The sequence below is a fragment of the Rhinatrema bivittatum genome, chromosome 3, assembly GCF_901001135.1.
Source record: "Rhinatrema bivittatum chromosome 3, aRhiBiv1.1, whole genome shotgun sequence".
In the NCBI taxonomy this organism is placed as follows: Eukaryota; Metazoa; Chordata; class Amphibia; order Gymnophiona; family Rhinatrematidae; genus Rhinatrema; species Rhinatrema bivittatum.
The window spans coordinates 569,477,521-569,495,324 of NC_042617.1; the positions used below are offsets into that span (position 1 = coordinate 569,477,521).

At 39.4% G+C, this 17,804-nt stretch overlaps 1 protein-coding gene across 1 annotated transcript in view; it reads left to right on the plus strand.

The window, feature by feature from the left end:
• The window catches only part of MTHFD1L (methylenetetrahydrofolate dehydrogenase (NADP+ dependent) 1 like), a 623,332-nt gene that overhangs the window by 187,680 nt on the left and 417,848 nt on the right, over window positions 1-17,804 (plus strand). Inside the window, exons 16-17 of the mRNA XM_029596548.1 lie at window positions 123-225; window positions 14,949-15,025. Coding sequence (XP_029452408.1) covers window positions 123-225; window positions 14,949-15,025 — 180 coding nt within the window. The remainder of the gene's footprint in view (window positions 1-122; window positions 226-14,948; window positions 15,026-17,804) is intronic.

Consider the following 17,804-nt stretch of genomic DNA (forward strand, 5'->3'; position numbering starts at 1 on the left):
TTTGAATGTAAATATTTGCATAGAATATGAAAGGAAGAAAAGTTGAAGGATTTATGTAAAGTTTTAAGGTTAGTCTTCTCATACTATTATTATTTTTTGTTTGTTTTGTTCCCCATCCCCAGAAGCTGGGAATAAATAAAACTGATCCAGGGACGTTGACAGCAAATGAGATTAATAAATTTGTGCGTCTTAATATTGATCCATCTACAATCACCTGGCAAAGAGGTAAGGATTCTTAATGGGCAGTGGGACACACATAGGACTGAGCAGCCTGTCTCTTGGGCAAGGGCGTGAATCTATTTCTCTGCACTGCCCAACCTCTAAAATACTTATACTCTCATTCCCCTTCCCTTGCTATTGGCCACTAGATTGATATTTTCATAAAATTGGGAATTTGGTAATTTTTTTCATTTAATTTTGGAATTTTTCAAATGTTATGCTGATCGTCTCCTCTGTAATCCAAGGTGATATAGGAGTCTCATACACAATCTAGGTTTGCTGTTCAAAGTGAGATGCAGGATTTGATTTGGCTGAAAGAGGAGGCATCCTGTTAATGATACTGAACTCTGATTTGATGCTGCACTTGTTTAGTTTGGCTTGTCTCAAGCTTGGGACAACCATTGCGGTATGCTCAGGACTTGTCTACACATAGCAAATTGGAGTCATGCTTCTCTTGGAAATTTCTAAGGTTCAAATTCAGGGTGCTTTAACAATATTCCCAGTATGGCTATCTCAAGGGGCAGGAGCCAGAGCCGGGGATTAAATCCAAATGACCTGCATTAAATGTACAGATTACTAAACATTAGGCCAAACAGTAACTCCAGCATTGCAAAGAGTAACATTTTGTTTTGTATCTGAATGCGTTTGTATACTAAGACTCCAGCATGTGTTGTTATTCTAAGCAACCCTTGACGATTCATTTGAAAGAAATCTTGAGCTAGAAGAAAGCATTTTAAAAACTGCACGTGTGCTTAAGTATTTCTTATATTACCACACAAGAGATACCAGATTATGGTTGTGCATGTCAAAAACTTTTTGTATCATTTTTTATTTTCTTCCTGTTTTTTGTTGAGGAGGAGGTTTTTTTTTTCTTTTCAGTTTTAGTGCACACTAATATCAATAACTGAACAAATATTGGGAGATTTTTCTGTCATTTTGTTATGAAAATAACATGAAACATCAAATCTTCAGCTGTTACAGAATAGCGCAGTTTATTGTGACTGGGGAGTTTTCTAAATCCAGCACCAATTTTGGCTGGTTTTCATTGGCTGCCTGTGATATGGTGTATCCAGTATAAAAATATTTTTCTAGCCTTTGAAGTTCTTCATATGTTGGGTCGTTTTTTATCTCAGACTGCTTTTTAAACCATATCAGCCAGTTAGATAATTAAGATCATTCTCCAAATGTTGTTCTTGCTGTGCCTTTTCTGTGTAGTGCTTGTTTAGGGTGTATGAAGTTGCATGCTTTTCATATTCTTTCCGTTTTCTGGAACAGTCTGCCAACAGAAATTAGGATGTTGCAGAAACTCTTCCAATTTAAAAAGCCACTCCTTTTCATCCTGCTACACCAGTCCAAAAGAGTGGGTTTATTATTAGCAGATGAAGACAGAGGGTACACCCTTTATGCACATCACTAGTGGTGTGGTAGTGCAGCTTTGGCCAAGGCCAGTATTCTCTGTCTCCAGGAGATGGTAAGAAGTCTCGGTAGTGGTGCAGCAGGATCATTAGCTCTTAGGTCTTGGCCTTACCATCCCTAGTTGAGCTCTTTGGAGGCAGTTCCACTTAGCAGCTTGTATTTTCTTGCTTGCTGTGTGGCCTGTAGGACAGGCTCAAAATGTTTGCTTACCCCTGCTCTAAATGCCTGAGTGAAAAGATGCTTCCTGAAGTGGATCAATGAAATTTCATTCTTAACTTCCTCTGGAAGTGAATTCCAGAGGGAAGATCTCAAACATGCACACTTGAGATTCAGTAAGCCAAACAGATTTTATAGATGGAATATCAAGCAGTGGCCTAGATTTATCAAAATGCGGTAAGTATCGCATGCGATAGCAAAAGGGGCGTGGTTTATGCAAATATTCAGTTTATCACAATTTGTGCTAATTACCTATGTTAGGATCTTAAATTGGATCTCCAAGATCCTGGTAGCCAGTATAGTTGAGAAAGCATAATGTGCTTATTTCTGTACCTAAATTTTGAACTTGGGAATTGATTGGAACACATAAATCAACATAAACTCAGGCTGCTGGTAAATCGGAGATTGGAAACTGAGCAATACCTTTGTCTTTTTTTTTTCAAATTTAGAACTAACTTATTTTGGGATAGCCAACTTTTGATTATTGTGAGAGAGTGTGAAATTTGGATATGGTTTCTTCTATGGTTGAAACAATAGGAAAATTAAACTGAATGTCATCAGCATATATTTTATAGCCGATGACTAAATTAGCCAGAGAATAAATGTAGATATTGAACAAAGTTGCAGACAGAGCATATCCCTAAGGAACGCTGGTTAGTAAGAGGCAGGGAGATGATCTAAAATCCTGCAGGAAAACCCTCTGATGGCTATTTTGTAAAAAAAGAAAATCAAGCACGGGCAGGTAAGATGGCATGATTTAATGTATCAAATATCAAACATATGTCAAGAAGAACCAGAAAAAAGTTATATCCTTGGCGAAACACATGAAAAGCTCAAAATTAGGAGAGTCTCCGTATTATGCTCGGAAGTATTATGACCGGAAGTCATCAAGAGAGTTAATTTCTTCAACGAAATTGTGCAGTTGTTCATGTGCTAGTTTCTTGATTATTTTGGCCAAGAATGGCAATGACAGTGTAGGCCAAAGGTTGCCCATATTTGCGGGATCAAAATTAACTCTCTTTAGGGCAGTGGCTCTCGGAGATGACCTTCCTTAACAATAAAATTACACAAATTATCTTTCATTGCTTTTATTATGATATTTGAACAAACATTCATAGCTCAAATATTGTTTTTCATGCTAGTAACCATTTTACACACTTCAGCAGCAGTAGTGAAGTCAAAATCCACCCACTAAAGGAGCAGAATCATGGTTTATGTGCTGAATTAGAGGCAAATTGGCAACAATGTGGGATTAAACTGATCACAAAACAAACAAGCAAATTCCTTGCAGATCTTACAGAGCATTCTGCTTCGCTAGGATTGGATTGCTTTTTAACGAGTTGACAATATAAAATAATTACCACTGCCGGGATGCTGCTAATAACATATTTTTGCCCCATCAGTTGATTTATGTTCAACCAATTTTGCTTTATATGATTCTAAGTTAACTGATTTAGTCTTATGCCACCGTCATTCTACTTTCCTGAATTTGTGTTTTGCATCTGTGAGAGTGGTAGTGAACCATGGAATATGATTATTACAAGCCTTAGATGTAACTTTGAGGGCAAGAGTCTCCAGAGAAGAATCTAGAGATTCACTTCAGCCAATAACTGCTTTATCACAGTTACTAACAAGTTTAGGCAATCAAATATCTTGCAGCTGATCAATTTCAATGTGTAGTCTTTTTTGAATCATTTTTTATTTATAAGCTAGTTCTAGCTCTGGCTGTTGCCACCGAAAATCAAACTGAAATTTAATTTAAAAAATGGTTTGACCAAGGAACTTCTTGACAAGTGTATTGAAACATTTCTTTCATGGGCCAGTTGGTACTCAAGAAAACACGATCTAATGTGTGACTGTGTTTATGGATAGGATAATTTATTGACTGTACTCACTCAAGAGCAGCCATAGCATCCATGAAAGTGGGTTAATATGTACATGCAAGTTAAAATCGCTAAGTACCATAAAATTCCTAACAGCAGGTTTAAAAGAGAAAAGGGTCTGAGACAAATACAGAATGGTAGGTACTCAAAAAAACAATTTGATGTGCTATAAAGTGCTAGAAGTTTCAGGAATGGGATACCTTCCAGCTGAATCAGAGTCAAACCCAAAGATTCTTTAGCAATGAATAGTAACCTGCTGTGAAAATATTACATAATTAGAAAGACACAATTGGTTAAGTAAAACTGTCTGAATTCAGCAACCATGTCTCAGTGATGTAAAATATAGCGGGACATTTTTCCTTAATATTAATCAAGACAAGGAGTTGTCCATTCACTGAAAATATAGATAACTTCTTGAATGGAGAGGTTGCAATAAATGTATTTAAATGCATTAAAGCTACTTGTGGGCTAGTGATGCCACCATAGCAGCCAATTGTGACAGAAATGTTCACGTCCATGCCTAGTTTAAGAAACACCAGCACCAGAGTAATAACAGAATCATCAGAAAATCAGGTGGGTCAGGCCTTGCAACCAGATGTGCAAACACAGAGATAGTACATAAATGCACAAAAGGAAATGGATAAAAACAACATAAATAAATGATTATATTTTTCGTTATTGTATAGTTTGGTTTTATGTTAGAATGATTGTATTGTTTGCTATTAATTGCGTTATGTGACTTTTGCATGTAATGTTTATTGTATGTTTTATATTGTGCTACACTTGGCAATTATTTTTTTAGTGTGTAATAAATTCTGTTAATCTATTATTGCCAATTTCAAATGGCAGCACACCCCTGGTACTTATATGCTTCAAGAGTCTTTTGTGGATAGATGTATTTACTAGTCAAGCAGATGTGTGTAGGCAGTATTCTGATTGATCAATGAGGCTGCATCTACTTTCTGAGTTTGCTGTTCTACTACAGTGCAGCACAGAGTAGACAGATAATGGGAAAACTTTCTGGTTAAATTTACAGTACAATAGGAGCAGTTTTATATATATATATATATATATATATATATACTGAAAACAATTTTCCATTTCGGACATATATAATATACATATATATGTCTATTATACATATATATATGCATAATATGCATATATAATGTATATATATGTATATGTATATATGTATGTATAACGGACAGGTATAAAATGAAGATTCCAAACTTGTATCACCTGTTTCATGAAGGAATCAGAGCAATATTGTAAACTCGTCTTCTAGAATAGATGTAATCAATGAAAACTTGTAAAATATATCAAATTATTATTATTATTATTTATTGTTTTTGTTATACCGAGTTTCATGATAGGCATCACATCAACCCGGTTTACAAATAACAAGGAGTGTAAAGCATAACGTAACGTAAAAAACAATATTTTCAATAAGAACCTTGAACTTTAAATACAGTGAATCAGAAAAAGGGAGAGGGAAAGTTACAAAAAACAAGGAAAATAAACTTGAGATGGAAGGGGAGAAATTGAACAGCACAATATTTACATATATATAAATTTAAATAAATTTAATATCAAATAAATTTTGATATTATAAATATTATATTATATTATATTATAAATATTATAAAAATTTATATTATATTATATTATATTATATTATAAATATTATAAAAATTTGATATAAATAAATATCAAATAAATTTAATATCACAAGTACAATGAAATTAAACTCATTACTTATTTTGTCTTCTAATACAACTTACTATGAAAACAAACCTTCTAACACACCCGTTCATATCCATACATTCATACTATAGGGGTAACTCCAACATACATTTAAGGGTTACAAAGCACTATGAAACACTTATGTTAAACAAGTAACAAACTACACAGCAATATTCATATATTAATGAAAAGGCATGATGTTTCATTTCAATTAAAGCTAACAATGTTTCACTAAACAGACAGTGTAATAGATAGTAAAGAGTTCAACAATATAACAAAGTGTTAAATGTAAAGCTCCAGATACTGCCGAAACAGAACCAATGTCAGGTTGATGATCTGTGTTCCAACAAAGAAAAAATTCTCTTTGTTTCACCACATGGGCTTCCTCAGGGGGGGTATTTGTCAACCGGACTGAGGCTGAAGTGACTATATAATACAATCCCAAAGTTAAAGCAGACCATAGGGAGAACTTACAAGACAATGCGATATCTATATACGAAGTTGTACAAATGTTATGTGTTATGAAAAAAATAGAAAATATTACCCAATCTATTTTGTGTGGTATATAAATGCATGTTCGAAATAGAAAATTGTTCTCTGTATATCTTTGGTGGCAAAATACATGGGTACTTTTGTAACCGTATACCTTTTAACAATTTTTCAAATAGAATCACCTAGGTATCTTGCACCTGCCAGGAGGGACAGTTTTCAAAACCTCTTAGTTAATCGGTTGAAAATTACTCTCTTTGTGACTTCCTTGCAAAGGTATATTGAAATGCTTTATAATAAATGAGAGAAACATATACAATAAAATATTAAGAACAGTACATTTAAGGATTTTGGAGGGATACATAACAGACTTTGTGGAAATTTGGATTAAAGTCATGGTACATTCTTGGAGAGTATGAGAGAAGAATGGTAATGGAGAAAAAAAATACGTTTTCAACTTGCATTTAGTAGTATGGTTGCAATGTGAGTCCATTTGGATGTATAGGTTGACAGTCAAACAAACTTTAGGCTAGGGGTGGGGAACTTCCAGTCTTGGAGAGACGCAACACTGGTTAAGTTTTCAGGATATCCCTGATGAATATGGCTATGAGAGAGCGGGATACCCACTGCCTCAACTGCATGTAAATCTATCTTATGCATAAGGGATATCCTGAAAACCCAACTGGTGTGTGGCCCTGGCGGACTGGAGGTTTCCCACCCCTCCTGCAAGCTCTAACATGTCGCTGGACTAACAACACATTTCTGATCAGCTTTTGATAACTGTGTGCCCTCCATCTTCAAGTCGCCGTTTTGCATCAGTTTGATGAAGGGAGCGCCTCTTTTATAAAGCTAGTCAGAAAGGTATTACGTTTGTCCAGTAACAAAAAAAAGATGCCGCTGCTACATCTTGTTGGCCAGCTTGTGCTTCTTTTTTTTTTTTTAATTTAGCATTTTCAGATATAATATAATATCGTATTTTACAAAAGAATAGAGATTTTATACACCTTATTTTCCAAAGTAAAAAAGAAAAAAAGAATTACATTCTTCCATAAAATCTCTAAATGTATTAGGAAAATACGGAGCCAAGATGTAAGGAAATACAGGAGCTCACATAATATCGCTTAATGTTAAAGAATTAACCACTCTTTAAGACTAGTCCACCCTTTATCCCATTTACACACCTCCAGAATTCCCATCTAAGAAGCACCTTAGTTGTTCCAGCTCCATGAATACATATTTTCTTCTTTATACTTCAATAGACATTTACACGGATATTTCAAGATCATACTAGCCCCATGATGTGTTACTTCTAATCTCATCTGGAGGAATTTCTTCCTACGTTCTTGTGTGGGCTGTACTATGTCTGAGTAAATCCAGCCTATGCTTCTACTCAGCTAGGATTTAAAATGACAGGAATAATTCAGTAGAGAGCAATTTTCAAAGAGATTTCTGCATTTAAAAAAAGGGTTTTATTCTTACGAATTGCCTGTTCACTGTATAAGTGGGTAAAACTATATGCATAGTTCCAATAGGGGCATAATTTTCCCTGCATTGTAGAGGAGGCATATCTGAGGTGGGGTTAAGACAGAAGACAAAACTATGAAAATAACTTTCAAAGAACTCTGCTTGGCTACATATATGATGATATTTTATAACCCTTCTAATTAAAAAAAAAAAATGTACGCACATAAGTCAGTATATTTTAAACATGCGCGTGTAATCGAAATGAACAATTTTCCAATTCCTCCACCGGTTGGCTCAATCCTACTCCAGGTCATTTAAGACCGTCCTGGTTCTTCAGCCTGAACTCTCCCCCCCTCCCCCTACAGTTCACTTAGACTCCCACCCAGCGAATTGTACACCATAAAGAAATCTGATATCAGTTACAAAGATAATCAGCAGGTGTAAAATTACTTGAGTAAGCTGCCAAATGCATGCGTGTGACTGTCTTTTAAAAAAGCAACATTAAGGGGTAGATTTTAAAAAAGGTGTTCGTGGGCGTATATGTGTGCACGCTACCCGGCGCGTGCACGTGTACACCCGATTTTATAACTTGCACGCACAAGTTATAAAATCAAGGGTCGGCGTGCGCAAGGGGGTGCACAATTGTGCACCTTGCGTGCGTCGAGCCACGCTGCCTTCCCCCATTCCCTTTCCCCTAACCTGACCTTCCCACCCCTTTCCCTAACCTTTCCTCCCCCTAGCCCTACACTAACCCCCCGCCCCAAAATTTTTATTTTACCTTTAGCGCCTGCCGGCACGCGATCCTTCAACACAGTGGCAATGGCCACTGTGTCAGAGGCCTCTGGCCCTGCCCCGCCCACGACCACCCCTTTAGTAAAGTTCCAGGACTTCCATGCATCCCAGGGCTTTACGCACGTCACCGGGCCTTTTTAAAATAGGCCCGGCGCGCGTAACCTTTTTAAAATCCGGCCCTAAGCGCATAACTGTTGGCCCACTCTGGAACCACCCAGGGTGCGCCGCCTTTTTTTTTTTGCATGGTATGTGCAAAATTTTTAACTACGCACGTACTTTCGAGGTTTATAAAATACCAGTTATGCTACTTATGTGCATATATGCTAATTTGTATGCAGGTAACTATTTGAATATTTACCCCTGTGTGTGTCTAGTTTTGGCTGGAAAAAGTAGCCTCGCAGTGTACTTTTTCCCAGGGGCAGTTTTCAACGTAAAAGCATGCGTTTATTTTTCTGTTGAAAGTCGGTGGAAAGACAGTGGATAAAAAGCACCAGTGATCTTTGCAGCAGTGCAGCCAGTTTGAACATTTCCCCCCCAAAAAGGATAGCAAGTTTTTGGGACTTTGTGATGCAGCAATTGAGAATTTTTTTCTTTGCTAAACTAATACATTTAGGAGTGAATTTTCAAAGGAGTTACTTGCGTAAAATTAGCATATACATGCGTAAGTAGCTTGTACTCAAATACATGCTATTTTATAAACATCTAAAGTACGTGCATATTTTTGGTTTCATGCACACATTTACCTGCACAAAAAAGGGGTGGTGCAGGGACAAGAGGTATATACTGAAGTTTCTGTTTTATAATATATTTACACAAATGCATTAGGCAGCTTATTTGTACAATCTTATTTATTTATATTTATATTTATATTCCGATTTTCGCACCTGCTAATTACCTCACACAATTGATATCGGTCTTGTCTGCTATTGGTTGGATGGGAGGTCTAGGTGAACTGGGGTGAGTTCAGTGTGATGAACTAGGGAGGGTCTCGATGACCTGCAGAAAGAATGGGTAAACTGGTGGAGGTATCTTAATACTGATGATTTCAATTACATGCGCACGTTTTAAAATATATTTATTTATTTATTCGTTTTTGTATACCGGCATTCATGTAAAAATATATCACGTCGGTTTACATCCCAAGTCAGGCATTAATAATCATATTTGCATATTAAAATAAACATTTAAAATCTAATTACATATTGTCCATTTTGCCTAAAAATATATAAAATAGAACGAAAAAAAACAACTAATACATCTGAAAATAAAATCTTAAAATCATAAAAACTATAACAAAAATAAAATAAACACTATCAAAGTCATCTGTTGTTATTAAATGCTTTGTTAAAAAGCCATGTTTTGACTCCTTTCTTAATGTTGCGGATCTGAAGGTGGACCCTTTGTTCGAGGTAGAGTTGGTGCTACCTGAGAGAGAAAACCCTCTTAGGTCCCTACCGTCGGAAGGCGAGGCCAGATAAAACAGGAGTCAACAGGTATTTCACCACTGGAAGCCCGCGATCCCCCTGGGTGGAGCCCATAGGGACCCGGGCCGCTTGGACTTAGGTGAACCTCTGAGGACAGGAGAAAGGTCTGGATGCAGGCGCCTCCTGCAGGTCGTGGAATCCAGACAGCTGGCGCTTCCAGCAGGTTGTAAGCCAGTCCAAGGGTCAAGACCGGAAGGATGGTCGGAAGCCGGTCCAGAGGTCGAAGCCAGAAGAATCCGTCCAACGAGAGGAGACGCAGGAGCTGGGACCAGGAGGACGGGAACAGGACCGAGGAGAACAGGCAGCGGAGAACAGGAACAAGGCAAGAACAGGAACTCTGAGCTCAGGAACACCACCAGACCAGGAGCCAAGATACTAAGGCAAGGTTTGAGGAGTAGACTTTGCCTTAAATACAGGAAACCAGGAAGAAGTCCCAGGGAGGGGCCATGACCATTTCCTGTCGTGGGCCCCTTAAATCCAGGCAGCAGCCGCGTTTGCATCTCTAGGAGGCCCGGCGGGGGAGGAGTCGGCAGGAAGGCCGACCGACAACGCGGCCAGGATTCAGCGGCGGCAACAGCTGCGAGGAGAGCGTCGGGGTCAGGCGCTTCCGGAGCGGCCCGACGGCACGGGGGAGTGCCCGACCCCGGTCGCGGACTGCTGCGGCTGGCAGCCATTAAAGATTTTGATGTTAGTTTCCGTTCTCAGTTGCGGTGGTAGAGAATTCCACAGGTTAGGTCCGGCAATGAATAACGCTCTTTCTCGAACAGTGTTCATATGGGCGGATTTTATTGTCCGGATTGGTAGTAGCCCAGTATTAGCTGATCTCGTTGTTTATGTTGGTTCATGAAAATGTAGGGCTGTATTGAGCCATTCAACCTTCTCATTATAAAGGGATTTGTGAATTAGAGAAAGTGCTTTGTACTGTGATCTAAAACCAATAGGGAGCCAATGAAGCTCTTTTAGTACGGGGGTGATATGGTCAAATTTCTTTGTGTTAGTCAACAATCTGGCGGCAGAGTTCTGCAGGAACTGCAACGGTCGTATGGCACTGATAGGTAGGCCCAGAAAAAGTATGTTGCAATAGTCCAGTTTGGTAAAAATAAGAACTTGTAAAACAGTCCTAAAATCAATGGTGATCCATTTTTTGAGGCTCACTTCGCAATCTAGTATCATCCCTAGATCCCTAACATTTATTTATTTATTTATTTTGCTATACCGACACTAGATTTGACATATCACATCGGTTTACATACAACATGATGTCTAAGGCAAGCCTTATAATGACATGATACTTTGTAACAGATTAACTAACTAAGTACATATAACTTGCTTTACAAAATAACTTTTTTAACAGTAATATGTTCTGATTTAACTTACTTTGTACAGTGGCAGAGAGGGGAACTGGTAGGGCCAGGGGAGCGGGTGGCAGAAATTATTTTTCTGGAGGGAATGCTTTCCGGAAGAACCAGATTTTGCGGTAGTTTCGGAAGGAGTGCATAGAGGGGTCAGTTCTGAGAGAGGGTGGAAGGTTGTTCCAGAGGTGAGGGCCTGCTATAGATGCAGCGTGTTCTCTTGTGGAGACTCGATGCACTTCCTTAATGGAGGGAGTGGTGAGTAAGCCTGTGGGATGTAAGCAATGGGATGGTCTTTAGCAGCTTCTCGTACTTCGAGTTCTTTCAATGTACTTAATTTTGGGCAGATGTATAAGATTTCTGGTTTTTTTTATCATTGAGCGCAAGATTCATTTGAATTAATACTTTTTTAATGGCGACTATATAAAATATACTGACTTCCATGTATAAATCAAGATTTTGTTCTGTTTTTTTTCTACATAAAATGAGTGTATGTTTATAAAATGAGTAGACAAAGTATGCGCTTTCTATTCATTGCAGATATTTGCATAGAACCAAACAAACACACGTATGTTGCGGGCGTAGACGGCTGACTGTACTTTCCACTCTACCTCTGCTAAACTGTCCCGAACCAGACTCTGGGCCTTTAGCTGTTACGCACCAAAGATCTTGTTTCCATTATCCCTACGCTTGGAGCCCGATTACTTCACCTTTGAGGGCTTTTTCTGGAAAACAGGGAATTCTTAGAAAAGCCTCAAACTCCTTGCTCTGCATTACACTGTCTGATTTATTAAAAAATACTAAAAAAAAAAAAAACCCCCCCCAAAAAACCCAGAGGCAGGTTGCAAGCTCACTTCCTCTTTATTTAATCAGATAAGCAAGCCTATCTGACACCTTCAGGGAAAAAGCTAAGGCATATCTTTTTAATCAAGCATACCCAATAGAGACTTCCTATTCAACAACCAAGTTACCACAGAAATATTTCAGTTTCTACAAGAACAGCAACAGACGTGAATCTGTCTTTAAATATATAGATGCTCAACCAGTATTGTCTGTTGATCTAATACTATTGTAACCTACTTTAAATTTATCATAATCCGCTTTGAGATCATAGTAAAAAGCAGAATATCAAATGTCAACAAATGAGTATGCATATTTTAAAATCTGCATCTACCTAATACTGCAGGTTATAAAATATTGAGATAGATTTCCATATAAGCGAATATATGGGGTTGTGCAGAGTTGTTTGAAAGTTATCCTCTAAGAAAACACTCGGGTACCCTCATTAGTTTCCTAAGCCAAGAAACAGTGTTTTTTTTGTTTGTTTTTTTTCCTTTATTCGGAATTTAGTACTGAGCAGCAGCTGGTATTCAGTTCAGATGACACAAGCATGATATTGCATTCAGGAAATTGCAGGTCTACTTGTGTGTTCCAGACTGATCAGTGTGTCGGCTCTTCATCTTGACAACATTCCCCCGACATAACCAAATGAGCAGCTATGATTGACTGATATCTGCCTTGCCAAGCAAATACTGTCTTCAAATGTGAGCGCGTGAAGAGTCTGAATCCGTGTTGTAGAATGTCATTTATGTATCTTCCTGTCCTTGGCTTTGAGAGAGGAAAAGGAAATACTGTGTTTCTGCCACTGTCCTGTAATCGGGAAATGAAACAAAGGTCGCAGTGTGTCTGTGAGGCTGTGCCAAGTAATAGGAATTTCTAAGTGACATTTCATATCACAAAGGTAATAGAGAAGAGGCAATGTGGAAATAATTTTTTTAAATTAGCTTGATACCTAACCATTTGACCCCGGGGGTTTGGAAAATCATGTGTTTAGTACTCTAACTGGTGCACAGATATAGGATTTTTAGCTTTGATTTGTGTAGCGAAGGCTACTTTTAGCCACTAAATTTTGAAAGGGACTTCTGTGAGTACAGGAGCGCTTTACCTATAAAAGTGGTCCTTTAGCAAATTGTGAGCTCAATACCTAAACTTAGGTGCATTAAGTACTTTTACATGCATATAGGAGAGGCGTTCTGGAGGGGTTCGGGCAGAATCTGATCAGAATTGGGATCTATATGCATACGTTTTGATTTAAAAACAAAAAAAAAATGCATGCACATAAATTCACTTGGCAAATCTACATGCAGCAAATAGCAGATGTAATTGTGAGTGCATAGTTTTGTCTGCATAATTTTCAAAATGGACTCATATGCAGGTCTGCTTTAAAAATTGTGTAACTTGGGAGCATATTTGCTGACTAACCTATGGGGCAGATTTTCAAAGGGGTACGCTCGTATCCCTTTGAAAATCTGCCCCAAGGTTCCCCCTGCGCGCGCCCCGGGACGTGCATAAGTCCCGGGGCTTTCCTGGGGGGGGGGTGTGTCGCGACGGCGCGTCATTCGGGGGCGGGGCTGCGGGCATGGTTCCCCCCGGGGGCGTTTCGGGGGCGTGGCCGAGGCCTCCGAAACAGCTCCTGGGCCGGTGCGCGTGCGAGTTATGCCTGCCTCTGGCAGGCGTAACTTTTAAACAGAGGTGGGGGGGTTTAGGTAGGACTGGGGGGGTGGGTTAGGTAGGGGAAGGGAGGGGAAGGTGCGGGGAAGTGAAAGGAAAGTTCTCTCCGAGGCAACTCCAATTTCAGAGCGGCCTCGGAGGGAACTGAGGCAGGCTGCGTGGCTCAGCGTGCGCAGGCTGCCGATTTTGGGCAGCCTTGTGCGCACTGACCCCGGATTTTAAAGGATACGCGTGGCTACGCGCGTATCTATTAAAATCCAGTGTACTTTTGTTTTCGCCTGGTGCGCGAACAAAAGTACGTGCCAGTATACTTTTATAAAATCTACCCCTATATGTGATATTGCAAAATTACCCACTAAGTAACATTTTGTACTGGTTAAATGAAGGGTCCCTCTCCCTAATACAGAATCGGTAAGTCAGTCTGCAATGCTGTCACCAGAGTAGGACCTTTTAGATCAGCTATATTTCATAGGTGCCAAGTGCATGCAGCTGACTTGCTGGGTAACCATAGTACTGAATATGATTAGTGATAGATAGAAAAAAAGAAAATGGGTTTGATGACCAGGGCTAACAGCAGATAGGAATTAAGGTTCACCATGAGCTCATCATCTTGACTGCATGTCTGTATAGTTCTACTAACAAAATAAGTAATGCTTCAATCAAGTTGCCCCAAGTGACTGACAGAAAGGACCATTCAATTTTTCTCTTGTCACTCCCATGCATTCTTTCATGTATAACACATTTGCAATAGTAGGCAGTGGCACTCAGAGATCAACTAATTCATTTTAGTGTCTTAGGTTGGGAGTGACTTATTCCAAAAAGGAAACCAAAAATGTTAATTTTTAACACTGAAAGCCACTCACACCTTGACTCTTCCAAAAAAATTTTTTTTAATGATATTTCTTTTTTATTCTTTTTGCTGCATCATCAAGCCTGACGACGTGCCTCACTGGTTTTCAAAAGGAGGCCATCCGGTCTTTTAATCATTTGTGGTCTAAAACGTTAAAAATAGTTTTTTCAAAAACGGTGATGATATTTCTTGCACAAATCTTAGATCAGGATCAAGCTTTATTTGAACCCCTCATTCACTGAATAAAAAAGAAATATCATTAAAAAAATTTTTTTGGAGGAGTCAAGGTGTGAGTTGCTTTCAGTGATAAAAATTAATATTAGTGATTTCCTTTTTGGAATAAGTTATTGTTTGAGTGGAAATCAAATTTTTCTCTTTTTCTCATTAGGTTGAGAGTGCCCATAGGCTGCCATTTGTATGAGTGGTTTGTATAAGAATATTTGGTAAAGTGATTGCATGTTAAATGTTTGGTGGCTTCATTTTATTATCTGGAAACATGAAGCTGTTTTCTTTCTGTTTCTTCCAGTGCTGGACACAAATGACAGATTCTTACGAAAAATTACGGTTGGGCAAGCAAAGACAGAGAAGGGATTTTTACGACAGGTATGTGGAGTTGTGAGAATATTGTTTCTGGAAAATAGTCCTTTTCACTAGGACACAAAAATAGTGTCTATATGATGGCACAAGCATTAAATCTTCTTTGTCCATAAAACAAACAATGATGAAGTTGGCTGTGTCAGAGAGCTGACTTTTTTGTGAACATAAGGATTGCCATACTGGGTCAAATCAAAGGTCCTTCAGACCCAGCATACTGTTTCCAACAGTGGCCAATCCAGGTCACAAGTACTTGGCAGAATCCCAAAGAATAGATCCAATCCTTCTGTTTGCGTTGTGGACCTTTGTGTTGGAGTGAGGTTGATGCCACCTACTGGGAAGGCCCAGTAGGTCCTCATTGCCAACTGGCAGAAGACAATGCAGAGACTGACCTGGAGCTTTACCAGTACCAGCCCATTTCCCCACAAGTTGAGCCTTTGGGTTCCAGGAGCCAGCAGGACTTAGGTGAGTGTCTCTGGTGAAGGCGAAGAGAGGTTCCATAGTCAGGCTGGGGTCAAGGCAGGTGCAGAAAAGAATGGTCAGGACACAGGCTAGGATCAGTACTGGAGATCAGCCCAAGGGGCCAAGGCTAGGCTGAAGACACAGAAGGCTGGACGAGGCTGAAGATGAAGGCAAGGCAAGGCTGAAGACTAAAAGTCCTGAAGCAGCAACTCACACTACCTAGGGGTAGACAGCCTGTTGCTAAGGTGAGGAATGAGTGTCAGGAAATCCTTTAAATAGGTCCTGGTGTCTGACATCATCATCGGGTGCCGCAAGCCTTTCCCACCGCCATCCCTTTAAAATAGTGCCAGTCCCGTGCGCTCCTAAGCGCATCCTGAGTAGGAAGAGGGAGTGGCAGCATCTAGCCACATAGCAGAGGAACGGCCTAGTCGTTCTGCGTGGCGAACCGGAGAGCCTGGGTGAGTGTGCTGGCTCATGGGACCGTCCTGTGAGCTGGCAAACATAACCATGGATAAGCATTTGCTTTCCAAAGTCTACATGGCTAATAATGATTTATAGACCTTTCCACCAGGAACTTGTCCAAACCCTTTTTGAACTCTGCTATGCTAACTGCTTTCACCATGTCTTATGGCAACAAATTCCGTAGTTTATTTGTGTGCAATTAAAAAAATAATACTTTCTCTGATTGGTTTAAATATGCTAATTATTAGCTTCATGGAGTGTCCTCTATTTTTATTTATTTATTTATTTATTTAGAGATTTTTATATACCGTGGCACATACAGGACATCACCTCGGTTTACAGCAAACAATAATTCAGCAACAGGCTTTACAATAAGATATTAAACGGAGCAGTACATGCAACAAGCTTAACAATCAACTTAGCAACTGGAACCATTTTTTAGTCCATTTTTTAGTCCTAGTACTCTTTGAAAAGCTAAATAACTGTTCCTGTCTACCCATTCTACTCCACTTATGATTTTATAGACCTCTATCATATCTCCTCTCAGCTGTTTCTTTTCCAGGCTAAAGAGCCCTGACATGTTTAGCCTCGCCTCTAGGGGAAGCTGTTCCATCCCCTTTATCATTTTTAGTCACCCTTCTCTGTACCTTTTGAGTTCTAATATACATTTTTTAAGATGGGCAGAAAACACCATGAATTGATAGAGGCATTATGATATTCTCTATTTTATTTTCTGTTCCTTTTCTAATATACTAAACATTCTTAGCTTTTTTTGTCTGCCATCACGTACGGAGGATTTCAAAATATTTTCCACAGTGATTCCTGGGTGATAATGCCTAATATGGACCCCACATTGTATACTGAGCCAACCAGGAACACGCTCCTGTTGAAGATATGTCCTACCCAACTTTTCTTCAGAAAATGGCTGCTTTGATTCGCTTTACACTCCTAAGCAGGTGATAGCTATACCCATCCATAGAGTATTACAAGAGCTACAATGAAGGATGTGACAAATGCTGGTCACAACTTTGCCAGTACCCCAAAAATTAGATCTAAATTACAAGGTTCATTCCTGTTCAGGTTATAAAAAATGTCAACCTCCTCATGAGTCTGCTGTCATGGATTCAGCCCTCAAGAAGATAAAGCTTTCCAAAAGTGAGTAGTGCTGCTATAAAGCATTGCAATGATCATTCAGTCAGCTATACTAATATCAAGGATTTCAACTCACCAGTTTCATATGGTGCAATATTGTATAACATACTACAGAAATTGAGAACTATCTCTTCTTAACTTCCTACTGACTCTCAAACATAGAAACATAGAAATGATGGCAAAAGAAGACCAAACGGCCCATCCAGTCTGCCCAGCAAGCTATGCACTTTATCCAGTACCCTCCAGCCCTAATCAATTAGGGGTAGCAACCGCTGTAACAAGCAGGCCACACCCTTACCCCACACCCTTACCCACCCCTGTTTTTATTTTATTTTATTTTTTGAGATAGCAGCCCTCCATCCTTCCGCTCCGTGAAGGTGGAACACCAACTACTGGCCACTGGCATCCCACTCCGTGAATGCCTCTGTGGCTACTGCCGCTCCGTGCAGTGTTTGAATGCCTCTGTGGCTACTGCTGCTCCGTGCAGTGTTTGAATGCCTCCTCTTTATTCACACCCTCTAGACTTGATGGATCCACAGTGTTTATCCCATGACCCTTTGAAGTCGTTCACAGTTTTAGACTTCACCACTTCCTCCGGAAGGGCATTCCAGGCCCATCTAGTCTGCCCAGCAAGCTTCGCACTTTATCCATTTTTTCCCCTTTTTTTCTCTCCCACCTGTTACTATTGGCTTCCAGTACCCTCCAGCCCTAA